At 39.9% G+C, this 18,501-nt stretch overlaps 2 protein-coding genes across 3 annotated transcripts in view; both read right to left on the bottom strand.

The window, feature by feature from the left end:
• SLC12A6 (solute carrier family 12 member 6) overlaps positions 1-12,858 on the bottom strand; it is an 85,673-nt gene extending 72,815 nt beyond the window's left edge. The window contains exon 1 of one of the 2 annotated variants that reach the window (XM_088024707.1): positions 11,354-12,858. In XM_088024707.1, coding sequence (XP_087880833.1) covers positions 11,354-11,624 — 271 coding nt within the window. In that variant the 5' untranslated portion in view covers positions 11,625-12,858. The remainder of the gene's footprint in view (positions 1-11,353) is intronic. The other variant, XM_028119475.2, reaches the window with a different exon arrangement.
• A 4,641-nt stretch (positions 12,859-17,499) lies between these two features.
• NOP10 (NOP10 ribonucleoprotein) lies at positions 17,500-18,287 on the bottom strand. The gene is made up of 2 exons (XM_028119481.2): positions 18,169-18,287; positions 17,500-17,868 (listed from the first exon to the last, which is right to left on the bottom strand). Exons 1-2 carry the CDS (start codon positions 18,220-18,222, stop codon positions 17,728-17,730), a joined length of 195 nt encoding a protein of 64 aa, XP_027975282.1. The 5' UTR covers positions 18,223-18,287; the 3' UTR covers positions 17,500-17,727.
• Between the last annotated feature and the right edge of the window lie 214 nt (positions 18,288-18,501).

Below are 18,501 nucleotides of genomic sequence, written 5' to 3'. Positions count from 1 at the left end.
GATTCCAGCGTCCTGGGATCGAGTCCTGCATCAGGCTCCCTGCTCTGCGGGGAGCCTGTTTCTCCCTCTCCCTCTGCTGCTCCCTCTGCTTGTGTTCTCTCTCTGTCAAATAAATAAGAAAAATCTTAAAAAAAAAAAAAAACTGTTGGCAAGGATGTAGAGCAAATGTTGGTGGGAATATAAAATAATACAACCACTTTGGAAAGAGGTCTGGCAGTTTTTGTTTTTAAAGGTTTATTTATTTTAGAGAGAGAGAGCACACGCATGCTTGCGCAGGGTGGAGGGGCAGAGGGAGAAGGAGAGAATTCCAAGCAGACTCCACTCCAAGCACCGAGCCTGATGAAGGGCTGTATCCCAAGACCCCAAGATCATGACCCAAGCCAAAACCAAGAGTCAGAAGCTTAACTGACTGTGACACCCAGGCACCCTGGTCTGGCAGGTTTTTTAAAATAAATTTTGAACAAATATGTTTATAGTAGTTTTATTCATAGCAGTCCAAATAGGAAACAGACTGGTTATCCATCAATAAGATAAAGAACCTGTTGTATATTCATACAATAGACTGTTACTCAACAATAACCAGGAGTAAACTACTGATAGATTCAACAACATGGATGAATCTCAAAAACATTTTAAGTTATATATTACATATTAATTATATGCATACAGAAGTATTTAGATTTGAAGCATAAATGATGCCTGCAACTTACTTTAAAATGCTTCAAAAATAGATGGATCTACTGGAAGGGATAAATATGTGGTAAAACAAATATAGCAAAATGTTAATTGTAGCATTTGGAGGATAAAGATACAGATGTGTTCTTTCGATTCTTCTGTATGTTTAAAAATTGTCACAATAAAATGTTGGAAAAAAATACAATAAACAAGTTCACTGAATGCTTTATAAAAGATCTTTAGATCTAAGTATAAAGCAAATCACTTATGGGTCAAATTCCATTTCACATAAAATTCAGGCAGTTACATAGATGGTAGTCCTGTACTTTGATTTTATAGTGTTGAATACTGTTTGAAATCAGAGTCATCATACAGACTTGAAATATTTAGTTTTACATTTAAAAAAAACTATGGTATTTTTAAGTAGTAAGACAAAGGGCAGGCTAAGGCAAAAAGGGCATTTATAATGGCACTACTCCCATAGTGCTTTGTACATTAGGCCAAATATTATACATATTGTATTTATTTTACTAATCAGTTTCAGTAAAACTTTGTGACTACATTATGTCTGATTTTTATTTTTTTTAAAGATTTTATTTATTTATTTTAGAGAGAGAGAGAGAAAACAAGTAGGGGGAGCAGCAGAGGGAGAGGGAGAAGCAGGTTCCCTGCTGAGCAGGAAACCTGATGCAGGGCTCGATCCCAGAACCTGGGATCATGACCTGAGCCAAAGGCAGACATTTAACTGACTGAGCCACCCAGACGCCCCGTTATGTGTTTTTTTAAAAAAGCATGCCTACCCATTCTTTAGAAGAATGGATCTACTATGGGTAATATTTTAAAAGTATAGTTTACCATGCTACACTACCCAACTGCTTCTTTTTAATCACAGCTAACAGCTCATGACAACTACCATTTAGTTTTATTCAACCCATTTGTTAAAAAAAAAAAGACAAATTAGATATAGTGAAAAGACTTATACAAGGAAAAGTCAGTGGGAAATTATTTTCAACACAAGGATTCTTTCAGGTTGTACTATACTGTTATACTACATCACTCAGTTTTAGAGTGAATCATATATGTATTTCTTATTTGTTCTCAGAACCTGAGAACTGTATTGTACAAAAGCCATACACAAATAATCTAGAACCACACTGTGTTCTGAAGTGATTCTTTTTTTTTTTTTTAAGGATTTTATTCATTTATTTGAGTGAGAGAGAGAGAGTGAGAGAGACAGAGAGATCATGAGCAGGGGGGAAGGATAGAGGGAGAAGCAGACTCCCCGCTGAGCAGGGAGTCGGATGTGGGGCTCGATCCCTAGGCCTAGGATCATGACCTGAGCCGAAAACAGATGCTTAACTGACTGAGCCACCCGGGTGCCCAGCTGAAGTGATTCTTAAGAATTTAGTAATTCATGCTAAAAATGGATCCACAATGCAAGAAAACTTCTATAATAAGTGAGCAGTAAGCAAATCCCTGGAATTAAAAAGCCACATACATTTTGAACACATGAGTTTTACCAAATGTCATTCTGCTCGAGAGCATCTTGCAGATATAATGTTAAGGTTTTAGTAACACATTAAATAGTATTCTTTTTTTTTTTAATAAAAAGTGCAACTAGAGCTTGATCAATGGTACCAGCATACTATTAAAAAGCTGGGAAAGTATAAAATAGAGCAGACTAAGTTCCATGAAATACACACAATGTAGACTTAACTCATCTGTCTACACCTTTTCATAGAATTCTGTCTCTCTCTCTCATACACACACACACACAAATTTGGTGGGAGCAGTGTGCAAAGAACGGATTCTGATTTGGAACAGATTCAAATCTTATGAATCTCTCCTAAACTCTTGAATTTGAAGATCCATTCAGAGTACTTTACCTACTATTAATAAACAGCCACACTTGAGAGAAACTTTAAAATTATAAACAATAGTTTTGTGCTTATAGTATTTGGTCTATTACAAATGGTATTTTTACAAAAAATAGTAAAGAAAGTATAACCTACTTCCAAGCAGTTGCTTTTTGTTTTTTTCCCAAGCAGTTGCTTCTAATGTAGCATGTTATTACTTCAAAATATTTAGGATATACATTCTCACTGAATCATTGTAACCACCAGCCAGCAACTAAATATAAGTAGAAAACTACATGAAGCTTTAATTTTCTTGGTCAAGGTAAATTTATGATAAACTTTGAGCAACAAAGGTTAATTATGTTTTATTCTCAGTTGTAAACCCTTCATACTCTTCATTCTATAAATCTAACAACAAATCTGTAATAATTTATCTTATTAAGAGAATGTTGTTTGACAGGAAAAAGATCTGAATTATAGAATTTCTTTAAAATGTCTGAATTATAGAACTTCTAAAAAGGTACAGGAGTTCCAAAAATTTTTAACTTCCTATCTTCAAATATTAAGAGAGGAAAGAGGTCACGTGTTAGAGCAGGGATTCTTAAGGAAAATATCAGACTTGCCTGAAGGACTAACCCACTCCTTGACCCCCATTCAATTACTCAAGCTTCAAAGGGCCACTGGTAGGGAAACAATACCTCACGTGGTATCATTCAAAAGGTTAGGCAAACAGTCAAAAGGACAGTGCTTTGCGAATTACCTCTGGTAAAGGACTATTTTTCTTTATATTCACAATTCATATGAAATACTAGAAAAATGGAAAATATATAAAACACAAGTTCTAATTTTTATATTCAGATTTGACATAAAATTGCTCTATCAAACTGCTATCCAAGTTTTTAAAAACTGTCAATTTCTGAATTTATCTCCTCACAGACAGGTTAAGTAAACAGCTCATGGACAAGCACCATTTACATACTATACTCCAAATGGCTGTGCTACAGAATGTTGTAAACATTTTACTGGCAGAGAATAAGCAGTTCATTACTTAAATTTAGAGCTATAGCTGTAAAAGTATACTGACTTTCATTCTTAAGCAGAAAATGTGTATATATTTTCCTTATTTAGCATATCAGCAAACCCTTTTTCTCCTTCAGACACTGGACTGTAAATAATGGTTTAAAATATCAAAATGATCACAAATTCTAAATTATGCCTTATTATGTGAACAATTATAGAAAGAATTTAATGAGTTAATCAATTACTTTGGTGAAGACCAACTATCATGGACAGTAAGAATTTAAAATTCCTAAATCTCAGAATTACCAAAAATTGTCTATGAAAATGGATTTTTATAAAATGGCATCAGTGATGAATATATGACATATTTGGGGGCTAGCAACTGAAAGACAATACATAAAAGACCTTATTGTCTGATGGACTCAACGTATTGTACTGCAAGGAAGACAGAGACTTCTCCAAACCAAAACATCAGGAAAATCTCATGCTTTACTGAAGCTGAAGAAAGCATGCGTTATTCAGTACATATATGAATGCCCACTGTGTGCCAGGAAAGAGGAATACAATGGAGAATGAGGCACTGCTCCTGCCCTCGAGGAGCTCACAGTCATGTTATCTACTTCACTATAAAATAAAAGGCAATCTTAAACCAGGACTGTACGTACAGTGTGGTGTAAGCAGAGACAGAATGTTTAGAAACATACTACTACCTTGCCTCGTTATTTCTTCAGGGACGAAAGCTGTGAGTCTTCACTAAAGGAAAGAATGCAGTAGAAGGATAGTTGATGGCGAGTTAATTTGATAGCTATGTCGCCCATTTTGGCTGCTGACCCAAATACTAAAGAAGGCATTATCAAAAGCCTCTGTGTACTCAGAGTCCTCAGCTTCCACTCTTTCCTTTTCTACAACATTACAACTCCCTATATAAGGCTGCCCATCTCTTTCATTAGTCGAATGTCATTACAGCCTAGATATTATAGGACCCAAGAATCACCAACCAAAAACAGCACTGGCACTATGAACATGGACTACTCAGTAACTCACTCAGAATTTCATTTCATTTAATTCATTATTAAATACTTGCTAGATAGGCTTCTAATCAACACTGCAAACAGTGTTTAGAAAATGAAACTGCAACACATGGTCAAAACTTAAGTCATATTTCTAAAAATGTAAAGAAAGGAAAATGAAAACACAATTCAAAACAAAATTTTCTTGTTAATTTCACCTATGAGAACAAGTGGTTTTTTTGTTATTGTTGTTGTTGTTGTTTTAAATAAGTTATTGCTTCTTTCCTCCCTTGCAACAAAACTCCATTTTGAAATAGATCTGCGAGGTGCCTGGCTGGCTCAGTCAGTATAACATGCTATTCTTGATTGCAGGGTTGTGAGTTCTAGCCCCACATTGGGGGTAGAGATGTAGAGATTACCAAAACAAAAAAACAAAAATAAAAAAAACCCAAAAACAAATAGATCTACTGAAACTTGGGTCAAAATAAGAATATTCATTAACTTCAGGGGAAATGACTGTATTAAATCAATAACTGTATAATTCAGCATTACTAAGCTGCCCTGGGTATTTGCAGACCATTTATTTAAAAGACACTGAAAGAGGGGCACCTGGCTGTTTCAATCAGTGGAGCATGCAACTTTTAATCTTAGGGTTGTAGATTCCAGCCCCACATTGGGTGCAGAGATTACTTAAAAATAAAAACTTTAAAATACATATTTTTAGGCCAGATTTCCTTTCAGGAACATAGAACCTTAAAATGATTCAGGAAACATGTCATTTTACTACCTCTTTTTGAATAATAAAAACAATAAACTGTTTCCTTTCATGTCCCCAATGCAAGGCAAAAAGCTGCAAAAATGTACACCGAACATAAAAATTGCATTTCTTTTATGCTTCTTACTAAATGTTTCAACAGAGCCAACCAATGTTAGTATAGTAGAGGAAGTGTAAGTGTAATAACAGGAATACTGATATTAAAATCACACACACCTGGGTTTAAATCACTGTTCTTTAGTTTATTACTTGTATGACCTTGAGTAGGTTACTTAACCTTATCAGTTTCAATTTTCTTCTGGATGAGAAATCCCATCATAGCTCCTAAGGAAATGACTTTTTTTAAATGAAAAGGTATCTGGAACGCCTGGGTGGCTCAGTAGGTCAGGCACCTGCCTTCTGCTCAGGTCATGACCCCAGAGTCCTGGGATTGAGTCCCGCAATGGGTTCCTTGCTCAGTGGGGAGCCTGCTTCTCCCTCTGCCTGCCCTCTTCCTGCTTGTGCTCTCTCTCTCTGACAAAATCTTTAAAATGAAAAAATATCAAAACATGATTTTTCAGGAAAGGAAAGAACCTCTCAAGGGAAGAATGTTTTCTATATATATATCCTAATAATTCTTAGAATTTTATTTGGAAATTAGCACACTGCTCAACTATAAAAAAAATAAATCAATTAAGTTTTTTACATGCATCTTAGATATAAATTACCCAGTTGTGAAAATAAGTATTATTTCTGGATATTCTGTCGGTTAAGTGTCTGCCCTTTGGCTTAGGTCATGATCCCAGGATCCTGGGATTGAGCCGAAAGCAGACACTTACCCGATGGAGCCACCCAGGCACCACTCTTATGATTTTTCTCAGTAACTTTTCTTTTCTCTAGCTTACTTTATTGTAAGAATATAGTATAGAATACATACAAAATTGTTAATTGACTTTATATTATCGGTAAGGCTTCCAGTCAACAGTAAGCTATTAGCAGTCAAGGTTAGCGGGGTGGGGGGGGCGGAGTAAAAAATGATATTCAAATGTTCTCTTGCATGGGGGCTGGCACCCCTAACCCCTGTGTTGTTCAAGGGCCAACTATAATATTCACCTTTGATTGGCAAAACAATGTAATTCACTTATTTTGGTTTGGGGCAAAAAATTAGAAATTTTTTGGAGAAGTACAGAAAAGTACTTAGTACTCTGAAACATGTTCTTATGAAAAAAAACCTAGATAACTTTCAAAGTTGCTTAATCAATCATTATTCTGATTTAACCTTAGCATGAGAGACATTTATGAGACCTACCAATAACACATAAAATTGGTAGATCAAATAGGCTAAACACATGTGTAGTGTAATGGCTCCAAGGGCAGATAAATATTCTATTCTATTAGACCTACTAACATTTAAGGAAAAGCCTGCTGTGCCTATCCACTCAGTGAAATCCCAATCAGGTGGGAAAGGTCTTCCCATAGGTACAGCATTAATCACTCTTTCCTTTGGGGCTCTGGTCTTCAACTCTGGCATTCTGTTAGAAATCAGATTTTTGAAAAGTTTTTAAAAACTACTGATGCAATTAAATCAGAATCCCTAGATAAGGGGCAGAAGTATTTTCTAAAAAGATCTCTAGATCATTCCAACATGCAGCCAGATGAAGCATCAATGCTCTATTGGGTACATTTCACTTGCCTTTATCATAGTATGTTTTTAATTTTTGTTTAGATTTCTATCTTTTTTAGTCTAGAAGATCTTCAACTCAATATATATTTTATTGAGTGCAAATTATATGTAGCATCACACACCATACTAGGTGCTGATGATGCAGAGACAACTTTGTGTCCCTGTCCATGAGAACCCTATTAGCCTAATTGAGAAAGATAACATATAAACAAAAACAACAAAATTAAGTGAAATAGGTGCTATAGTAATACTCTGTATAAGGGATATAGGGATATAAAGAAATGATCTATTATCTGAGTGTGGGGTTGAATCAGAAAAAGTTTGAGAGAGAAGGTGACTCTTTGAAGAAGGGACTTACCTAAGTTATTTCTGCATCTCTACCACCTAATACCCCCCCAATAAAAACTTGGTAACAGCCACCCTTGAAGTTGGTATATTTAGGGCTCCTTGACTTAAATGGCTTCTACTTTTACTCCACTTCAAAAACCCACTCCCAAGGCTGCACACTAGATCATGTTAACACTGGAATTGCCCCAACTCTGAAACCATTAATTCTAACATCCAACTGTTCGACCACAATCTTTAAACCTTCTACATCCTCCACTACCACCTCACCCCACCAAGTCCTCCAGTCTCCGTCTCCATTTTTTACCACAGTTCATCATTTTCCTTTGCTGTATCTATTATATTATTCTACAGCGGGCTGCATTTTTCCTTTTTTCGTATTTTTCTATTTTTATTGTTGCACTTATACAACATTATGATCTATATGAACATTTGTTTTCTCTATTAGATCATAACTTTCTGTAGAATAGTTATTGGATTCTTTTTCTTGGTCCTGCATCCTTAACACTGACAACAGGACCTGACCCCTAATAAGTGTTCAGTAAGGACGCCTGGGTGGCTCAGTCGGTTAAGCATCTGCCTTCGGCTCAGGTCGTGATCCAGGGGTCCTGGGATCGAGTCCCACATCATTTCTCCCTCAGCCTGCTGCTCCCCCCTGCTTGTACTCTCTCTCTCTCTCTCAAATAAATAATCTTTTTAAAAAAAGTGTTCAGTAAATGGCGAAGGAATGGATAAAGGGTACTTGTCATTTTCATCACCAGACCACAAGCTCTCCAAAGGCAGAGACTATCTCATCTACAGATTTCCTATAATTCCTACTGTAGTGCCTCACAAATATCAGAGCCTCAGGGAGTATGTGTTAAATTGTAAAAGGATGAAATGTATTAGATACTGTGTAAGACATATAAAAATATGTTCCCTGCTCTTTTTTGGGAATTATTATTTCAACAATCATTTAAGATAGCCAGATGGTTTTGAGGCAAATGTAAAAAATGTTCATTATGGCAGAGACAAAATGATATATGGAAAGCACTGGATATAAGTCAGGAGGCCTGTGCTTCAGTCTTGGCTTTGCAACTTTGTGAGCTACAAATAACCATCTCTGTGAGCCTTAGTTTCCTCAGTTTTTAAAATGGAGTTTGACCAGAATTCAATTTTTTTCCCCAGAACTCAATTCTTGATCACCTGAGGTTCCCTAACATGCTATGCCTCTTAAAATTTGTATTATAAAAGTGATATACCTTCGATATAAAAAATTGTACATGCCCTTCTGAACTGTTTAGGTAAAGGGAAGTTCCCACCCTCCACTCTATTTTCATAACTCTCCAAAGCTATCCACTCTCAACAGTTCCTGGTATCTTTAAGGCACTGTTCATGTATAAGCAAGTACAGACTAAGATTCTTGTTTTTATTTACCAACTGCACAGTCCCATCAATTCTAAGGGAAGCTTAACAAACCGAAAGGACAATTATAAATACTTTGATAACAGGGGCGCCTGGGTAGCTCAGTTAAGCGTCTGCCTTCGGCTCAGGTCATGATCCCAGGGTCCTGGGATGGAGCCCCCACAAGGTCGGGCTCCCTGCTTATCCCTCACCCTCTGCCTGCTGCTCTGCCTACTTGTGTGCTCTCTAATAAGGAAGATCTTAAAAAAAAACTGATAACAGAAAAATAGTTATCTACTCAAAAGGCCAACAGTAGAAAAAATTAAAACAGATAGAATAAGTATTTAAAACTTCCTGTTTCACACCACCCCACCCCCTCACCCGCCACTGTGCAATGTAATGTGAGTAAAAAGCATATGACAAATTTAAGGTGGGAAGCTTAAATGTGGAAGAAATGTGGGAGGCATGGGAATTGTGGAGAAAGGAGAGATAATCATACCAATGTCACAATCATGGAAGGATGTATAAAAGGCCAAAAAGTCACAGAATTCTAAATATTAAAATAGCAAACACAATTTTGAAATACACTATGAGCTTAAAGACAGAATCAACTGCAGAAAACGCAGTGTTGTTTTCCTAAAATAATGCCAGCCCAGAGACAAGAGTAGATCACTGTGTCCTTGATTTTCTTGACAACAGCATCCTGTAAAGATCTATATCTAAGTCTAACAAGGGTATCCACAGATTAAGAAGCCAAAGATGAAATAATTGTATTTTTGACCAGTCCCTCCGATAGTGGGGAAAATATATAAGATTATAGTTGTCATAAGAATTTATTTTAGAAGATAGAAAGAGAAAAAAATAGGTCATTTCCTGAGAATATACTGGAAAATAGTTTTCTATCTCTAGTTTCCTGAGAATATGGTGGAAATTGCAATCTAATGGCTGGACTATTGATTTCTCTTTCATTTGGTACCAGAGCATTTAAACATTAAGGACTATGTTAGAAAGAGAGCCAAGCTTTAACTTCTATAACCACCTAGACAGCATAGATTTCACCTAGACATGTCCCAGTTTTACCCCATCACGTAAAATGACACCACTCTATACTGTAAAGAATGCTTGTAAATAAGGTCAGAACAGCAGCCTGGATCAGGATCCTGTTCCACAAGGCTAACACATTACTCAAGTCCACTTTTTAAACAGATTAAAAGTACAGTTCCATAACATATAAGTCACAAGTCTAACAACATTCAGCTATAAATTGTCTAGCGACAATTACAGCAATAAAAAAATTAACAGTTATAGTCTATACCTGGTATTTTTACAACCTAAATATAGTATGATGGATATAAACTAAAACAACAATTTAGAATTTGAGGAAGAGAAAATGATAAATTATTTTTATTCCATAATGTAACTTTAATACCATGGTACATGGTATAAAGTTTGTCAAGAAGTTGTAAATAGATAAGTCCATATCTCCATAAAATAAGTCAGTCAAGTGAATTCGAGTACTACAAACTTTACCAAATCTACCTTGTTTCCAAACATTCAAAGACACAAACTGAAATGAGGAACTAAAATCATTCTGGTTTCCTGCACCCTTTAGGTTAAGAGGAACAGTATTTCCTGACACCGGAAAATGTCAAGTCAGTAGCTGAAGCTATGGTTTTCAAATTTGGGTAGAATACCATTTTAAGAGTCTTTAAGATTCTTAAGAGAAATTTTCATTACTTGACATATCTATGTCAGAATTTAGCACAAAACTAAACATATAAAGCAGTACAGCAATTCTCAAACTTTTCTACCCCACAGTCTGAAAAGTGTTATGACCTTCCCGTTTTATCTCATTTCTCTCTTCCGTCACCTCCTCCCACTAAATCCAGTAAAAACTTCCAAACCAGCTAACACAAATTCGTTTAGGCAGCTAAAGGTCTGCAGTGGTGAAGTAAGACAGAAGTGGCTTGTGTACCACTACTTCCTGATTACAGAGACTCAATACATCCCATATAAAGTTCAAAGTGAAAAAATTATGTCGAAATCAGGCCCTAAAAGCCTCTTTACAAAATTATATGGGAATCAGGCCCTAAAAGCCTCTTCAGAATTTCTCCATTCCACAGGATAGCACAATAGATCCACCAGCCTCATGTGAACTTAGCTTCTTGAACCACTGTCTCTGTAAAATATACATTTTCAAAAAGAATTTTGTGATACAATATCTGAAGTCTTTGTAGGAAAGCTAATAACTAAAGGTGATCAATAACTACTGCTAGTAACTAGCCTTAAAAGCAGACTGTAATAGAGCCCCAAAGCTTGCTCTCCACTAAATTTTACAATCCAGGATTCTCTGCGCTGAAAAACTATTAAATTCTTTGATATTCACCCTTAACCAAAACCACTCATTTCAATTCCAAGGAGGCAAAAATGAAGTAAAAATAGAAATCTACTTTCTTTCCCACATGCCAAAGTTATTACTACAGTCATCGTGCTAACCATTATTCCAAAGGGTTCCTAGGCATCTCAAAAAGAGATTGCTCGGTTCCTGATGATTACTGTATAATGGAAATCAACCAGATAAATAAGCCAGTAATTAAAGTATCCTGTCATCTGTGTTCCCACTTACCCTCCGTAACATCCTGGGGGTTAGAAGTCCGGTCACTAGCTGGATCCAGTGCAACAGTTGCTAGTGAAGTGGTGGCTCCAGACATCTCACTCATAGGCTCACTACGGCTTGTTTCAGGCACACTTTCCCGTGAGCTAAATCTTACTCGGGAACTGGATCGGGAGCTGAGGTCCGGGCTGGTATCTGACAAACCTGGAATGTCATCGATCTTCGTTGGTGTCACCATGAACCGAACTGAAGCCATCTTGGTGGTGGTTTCTGGAGGATGCATTATTCTCTTTTCCTTTATAAGAACAAAGAAAAAAGGAAAACCCCGCAAAATCCTTTCTCCTACGCTTTTGATTGCAAAAATAGAAAAGACAACTTTTTAAAAAACCCTCAATAACCTTGATTTACACCACACAAAAAGTCCCAAATAAGAATCCTACTCAATTCAAACGGACTATCCTAGAAAGTGCACTACCAGTAAATATTTAAGGAAAAAAAAAAGACAAAACGATGCCAATCTCGTGGAACTTCGTTCCTTCAGAAAGAAGAGTGATCTAGCTGTCTCCCCTGGTCCAGGGCTGCGGGCTCAGTGCCATGGTCTCAGAGAAGCAGGTGAAGCCTTTCTCCCCTCGACCCCCAGGTTTCCGCCGAGGTAGTTAAGTCTTTTATCTGGTAAATGTCCCACGGTTCTAGTTGAGCAAAGTGCGCGCAGGCCCACCCTTATGAATATAGCACAGATCAATTTGCGAAACGGTGTACACCCGCCACCTGTTGTGTATCAGGTGAATACCCCACAGGTCTGGCTGGGTGGTGTGTGTAGAGCCAGCCGATGTTTGGGAGGCCAATAATCCACCTGGGTCTGGTGGGAGAGATGAGCATGCATAACGGGAAAAATACCCCACGCTACTGGATAGAAGAGAATGAAAAGGGTGACCAGAGGATGCAGGGGCAGAGCGGATTCCCGTCTCCAGGAGGTCTGCGGGGGTGGTCCACCCGCTCTTCTGGCAGAACGGTTCCTAGGATCTGGAACGAGGCAGCTAGCGAGCGGATCAAGATCCCTCGGACTGCAACTCAGGGTCGTGGCAGGTCGTTGCTAGTCCATCGAGCCCACGGTCGGCTCGCTGGGTTTCTCCTGCGTGTGACAGGACGGGCCACCCCTTTGCCGGAGGATGCTTTCTCCCCCACCAGGGCCGCGGCGCAGGTCAGCCCCTCGCCGTTCTTCCTTCGGGTCCTAGCAAGAGAGGAGATGGCCTCGCAGGCTGGCTCGGGTTAAGCAGGAGGGGGCGGCGGGGATGAGGGGAGGAGGAGGTCGCAGGTGCGGGATCCCGGCGCCAGCTGATGCGGATGCGCGCGCAGCTGTTGTTTACGAGCCGGTAACTGTTTCGGAGCCGCGGCGCGCGCAGGAGGGCTCCGGCTGCCGGGGAAGGCGCCCCCTCCCCGGGCGGACGCCAGAGCAGCCGTTACGTGACCTCGCCGCCCCCGGCCCCGGGCCCGGCGGGCTGTGCCAGCGCCGCCGCAGCCCCTCCCTTCCCTCCCAGCTCGTTCCTCATTCGAGGGTAACGGTCCGAAGAGAAGCCTCGGGGAGCGGTCGGAGGGCGGTACCGTCCCGCGAGCGTCGAGGAGCCCCGCCCAGCCTCTGCAGTCTGCAAGGTGACGGAAAAGGTTGCGCGCATGCGCTGCCGGGGTCGCAGCGGGACCGAGGAGCCAAACGTGCGAGGCCCGGAGGAAGATGGGAATTGTAGTTAAGTGTTGGGGTCTGAGCTGCGTGCGCTGGAGAAAACAAACCCCTTTCCTTCTGGGTGCCGCTGTGTTGCACGAACTCACTCTGGAGGCATTGGGGGAGCAGACGATGCCCCTTGCCCTCAGAACCTCAAAAACCATCTCTTTTTAATAAAAGCGTCTCTGAAAATACCGTTCATAATTTCTTTAAAAATCACAAACCTCCCATACCATATACCTAGGTATGACCCTACTGAAATTTTTAAGCAGATGTCTGTTTTTAAAGTACCGTATTGTCAAATCATATTCATTTTGTGCTAAATTTTTCTCTTTCCTGTCCTTAAAATGTTTTTTACCATGTATGCTTGTATCAACTCATGTTGTACACCTTAAATATATACAATTTGGTCAATTATACCTCAATGAGGCTGGAGAAAAACGCTATTTTCACTTTCTAGTTAGACTGAAGGTTCAGTTAAAGAAATTTTTTTAAATTTTAAGATTTTATTTATTTTTGCGAGAGAGAGTGCACGTGCACACAAGTGTAGTAGGAGAAGTAGTCTCCCTGCTGAGCAAGGGGCTCGATCCCAGGACCTGGGGATCATGACCTGAGCTGAAGGCAGACGTTTAACTGACTGAGCCACCCAGGTGCCCCTGCATTCTGGTACTTTTTTGGTCATTGCAATGACCTCAGTCAGGAGATGAGAAAATGCTTGAAGAATGAGTACATGGAAAAGAGGACCAAGAGCAAGGAGCATGACAATGCAATGTGAAAAAGACTTTTTAATCCCGTGGAGGAATCTGAAAAATAAATTACAGGCATACCTCATTAAAAAAAGAGAGAAAGCCTCAGATTTGAATGACCAACAGGCTTGCCTGAGAAAAACATTAATACCTCAGGAAGTGAATTTCTTGCTTCCTCAGGAAGCTATGAGCCAGAGTTGTTAATTATAGGCTTTAAAGAGAAAGAATCAAACTTTAAGGAGGCTTACATTTTATCTTGTTTTTAAAAAAGATTTTATTTATTTGAGAGAGACAGATAGTGAAAGAGAGCACAAGCTGGGAGGAGAGGGAGGCTGACACAGGGCTCTATCCCAGGACCCCCGGATCATTACCTGAGCTGAAGGCAGGCGCTTAACTGACTGAGCCACCCAGGTGCCCCAGGTAGTTCACATTTTAAATGGGAATTTATTTCTCATTTTGTTACCTGGATCTTTCTTGTTTTGTGTTTTTGTTTTGTTTCTGTTTTTTTTTTAAACATTTTAGTCCTTATTTACACATTGTATATCTCAAAAGTTTTTTGTTTGTTTTTTTTTAATTTTTATTACCGGATCTTTTTAACCAGACTTTGGATTTTATGTGTCATTTGATAAAAGGGAATTTCCTGGCTCAGGTTTTCAATACAGTTCTGATCTATTGCTAAGGATGATGTGTAAACATTTCCACTTGTCAGGTGTAAGGACCCAGGCAAAGCCAGGGCACAGATGGTTAAATTTAAATGCCTCGATCAAAGCTATAGGAAATAACTTTCAAACAAAATATTGATGAGTCAAAATTTACTTAACACTTCTATTTGTATGTTAAGTAAACATGCTAAGAAAAATATCCTGGTGGCAGTAGTAGGGAAAACACTGGCAATGGAGTAAAAAAGTACCTCATTGTTTTCTCCAGGTCTAAAATAAAATAAAATAAAATAGGGGCGCCTGAGTGGCTCAGTCAGTTAAACGTCTGCTTTCAGTTCAGGTCATGATCCCAGAGTCCTGGGATCCAGTCCCAAATCGGTCTCCTTGCTCAGTGGGAGTCTGCTTCTCCCTCTCCCTGCCGCTCCCCCTGCTTATGCTCTGTCAAATAAGTAACTAAATAAAATCTTTAAAAAAAAAAATTTCAGAATGCTGTGGTGTTTGTGACATTCCTGAAGCAAGTTTATCAAGACACTGCATTCTTCAGTGTGCCAGTGTGGAGGTAAGTCAGGATGCATGTTTAAGACATGATGGAGCACAGCAGAGCACCCCAGCTCCAGGTGGCCATGGCTCCTGCACTCTCCACAGCTGACCCTGCTGGGCTCAGCCAGCCCCCGCTGCTCTCATAGACTTTCTCATTTTCATAAGGAAATGGTGGGTTTCTGCAACATCCAATTTTGTTTCATACCACAGTGTTTTCATTCACTTACCTATACTACCTAATACCCATCTACTACAGCTCTTAAAGCTCTCTTCTTCCGTTTCTGAGCATACCTCAGAAGATGTTAATATCCAGAGAACCTTTTAAGGAAAAAGTCCTCTGTATATTTAAACCAGTCTACCTTTTCTCCTCTATTTCAATTAGGAATATTTCCAGATCAAAGTCTTTTCATTTCAGTTTACACAGCAGGTAGGTAGCATGGAACAACAGTAATCCTTTTTGGGGAGGGGTGGGGCAGGTAGTGGTTTACTTATAAAGACAAAATTACAGGGGCGCCTGGGTGGCTCAGTCGTTAAGCGTCTGCCTTCGGCTCAGGTCATGATCCCAGGGTCCTGGGATCGAGCCCCGCATCGGGCTCCCTGCTCCGCGGGAAGCCTGCTTCTCCCTCTCCCACTCCCCCTGCTTGTGTTCCCTCTCTCGCTGTGTCTCTGTCAAATAAATAAATAAAATCTTTAAAAAAAAAAAAAGACAAAATTACAGTCAAATTACAAAACACTGCTAGCAGAGTTCATTTACTGACTTTGGTGTTTAAGAAGTTTCCATAGCAGATCCTTTTTCCAGTTATTGCAGAATCAACATTTCTTCCATCACTGTCCCCTTAATAAGACAGGGTAACACTTTAAAATCCCTGTAAGTGAACATGCTAAGAAATTAAAAATTGCTTGACAGGAAACAAGAATTTCATTTTACTATTCGCATAAGTGATTCAAAAATCATTTTTCTTCCATTAATTATCACCCAAGTCGAGAGATTTTTTTTTTCCCAGCAGTCAGCAACTACCCTCAACTTTTCTGCTGAGACAGTCAGACATCAGAGTCCAAGAGAAATGTTTATCTATCCCTTTCCAGGACCCGTGCTGATAAATTAAATTTGTGCCAATTTAAGTTCCATCTGCTTCTAGAATCTAGAATCTTGATGCAGTAGAAAAAGATTGTATAATTAGAACACAATCTCCATAAAGCAATTTTTAAATCAGTGGCACTAGGCAAACATTCAAATCCAATGTCAAAAGCCACAAACGCGAAGATTGGAAAATAATGAGTTGATTAACTTAGCAAAGAGAGGAAGAAGCAAGCCAGCATTTCTTGAAAGCTTATATACAGTATTTTGCCTCATCATCCCTCTACTATGAATTGTCCTAAGAAATCTCCTAGGGGGGCGCCTGGGTGGCTCAGTTGGTTGAGTGACTGCCTTCGGCTCGGGTCGTGATCCTGGAGTCCCGGGATCCAGTCCGGCATCGGGCTCCCTCCTCGGTGGGGAGTCTGCTTCTCCCTCTGACCTTCCTCTCTCATGCTCTCTCTCTCTCAATAAGTAAATAAAAAATCTTAAAAAAAAAAATCTCCCAGGGTTTTTTTTTTTCGTTTGTTTTTTAATTAACCCCAACAGTAGCTTAAAAAACAGCAAAATCCCTGCTTGAATCTCTCATACCTCATCTTCTAAATTAAGATCCATGTAGTTCCACAAAGCAGCTGGCTGCCAAGGAGAATATAAAGTTAGGTGCATGTGAGAAGACAATTCCTTGATGGAGAGAACTAAAAACCTGGGAATATTTTCAGAGGGGGAGTAAATAAATATCAAGGCATTTGTATTCACAACGGTTCTCTTTGCAACACAGTGTAGATATATTGTCATCCACCACTGAATCCTATCAAATTTCAAGTTGGAATAAGGCTTAGAAATGATGAGAAAAATGAGACTACACTGATTACTTTCTCAAAGGTATGCAGAGGGGAAAATCCTGGTCTCCTGACTTCCAATTCACTGCATTCCCTCTACAATATAGCTGCTATTATTTTTTTTTTTAAGATTTTATTTATTTTGAGAGAGAGAGACAACACAAGCAGGAGGAGTGGGAGAGGGAGAAGCAGGCTTCCGGCTGAGCAGGGAGCCCCACGTGGGGCTTGATCCCAGGACCATGACCTGAGCTGAAGGCAGACGCTTAACGACTGAGCCACCCAGGCGCCCTGCTATAATTTTTCAAGCAACTCCTCCATTTTGAGTCAAAACGTCATTTCAAGGGGCAGGAAATCACTTAAAGGAGAACAAGGGTATTTTTCAGTGAATGGGGACAGTTGTGGAAGATTCTGAACCATTTTTCCTGTTCCCCAACAGCCTATCACGCACAGCACTACTGCTACAGCAGTGACTGAAGGTTTTCTTCCAAGTACTCTTGTTGTACCCCTGGGGTGCTCTTCCTTCTCCTCTCCCTCTTTTTTGTTTTTAAACCCCGCCTTTTCCCCCACAACATACAAAATAAGAGCTTTTCAAATCATTTTAATAACCTAAAAGTGATTCAAAATATGGAAAGAAGATTCAAAAGAGGGATGCTACCATGATGGATTTACACAAGCATGATCAAGGGCAACGATGAAACCGGATTCCAAAGAGCAAGGGTGCTAAGAAGGCTTCAACGCTCACAGTTTGAAGAGCTTGGTTTCAGAAAGTCTCTGAGGGGTAGCAGAAGAGACATGAAGTTTAGGGGACCCTCAGAGGACAGGGCGCGGTTGCTGGGTCATGAGCACCTTGAAGCGTTTCTTGACGGTGATTCGGTGTCTAGAGTATTTGTCATCTGGGGAGAACCGAGCAGGATGCGCCGAGCAGGTCTGTTGTCCCATAGGGTCAAGCTTCTGCTCGAGGAATAAAGAGAGACATAATTTCAGCACAGGAGTGGTGGGAAAACTCAATCACTGGCGTCATAAGGGAGACAGAGGCTGGGATGGGGAGGAGGCTGCGCGAAAAAAGGTAAACAGGAAAACAGGACACGCGACGGTTAGATCAACAAGTCATACACTCCTTCCACCACTCGTGGCTTCTGGGCTTGCTAGTTCCCCTCACCCACCCAGGCAATTCGGGGGCGGGTCTCAACCTCTTCTCCCACCTATGCTTCTTGCCATGACCATTTACAACCCGTTTTTTTTTTTCCTCACCTTCAGCGTATAGACTCGGTCTCCCTGCTCGTTGAGGTAATACTGGAGAAACATGACCACACCGAAGCCAGAAATTCTAATTTCGTCTGCAACTTTTTCTGATGGTCTCACGTGTTTGTTAATTTCCTTCCGGTAGAGCCGGAAGTCTCTCTCAAGGCCTGCCGGGAAATGTAGTCCACTTAGGCCTCTCTCCACTGGCCAGAAGGGGGCGGACTAGTGCAAGGATTTGGCCCAGTTGCAACCCAGTTGCAACCTTGCAGGCGTTGGCTTCCAGTTGCAACTTTGCTGGCGTTGGGAGACACGTGGAGTGTGCCCACTGTGTGCAAGACACTG

Source organism: Eumetopias jubatus, unplaced genomic scaffold (genome assembly GCF_037043125.1).
Source record: "Eumetopias jubatus isolate StellerSeaLion01/CBP00866 unplaced genomic scaffold, mEumJub1_p1.0 scaffold_7, whole genome shotgun sequence".
Classification (NCBI taxonomy): Eukaryota; Metazoa; Chordata; class Mammalia; order Carnivora; family Otariidae; genus Eumetopias; species Eumetopias jubatus.
This window is presented reverse-complemented; position numbering and strand designations above follow the sequence as displayed.

What these genes read in the sequence shown, in the direction of transcription:
- NOP10 (XM_028119481.2), bottom strand. Translation starts at nt 18,222, where the DNA reads ATGTTTCTCCAGTATTACCTCAACGAGCAGGGAGACCGAGTCTATACG. An exon ending in ACCGAGTCTATACGCTGAAG is followed by an intron (nt 17,869 to 18,168) that starts GTGAGGAAAAAA and finishes TTCCTCGAGCAG; the next exon opens with AAGCTTGACCCTATGGGACA.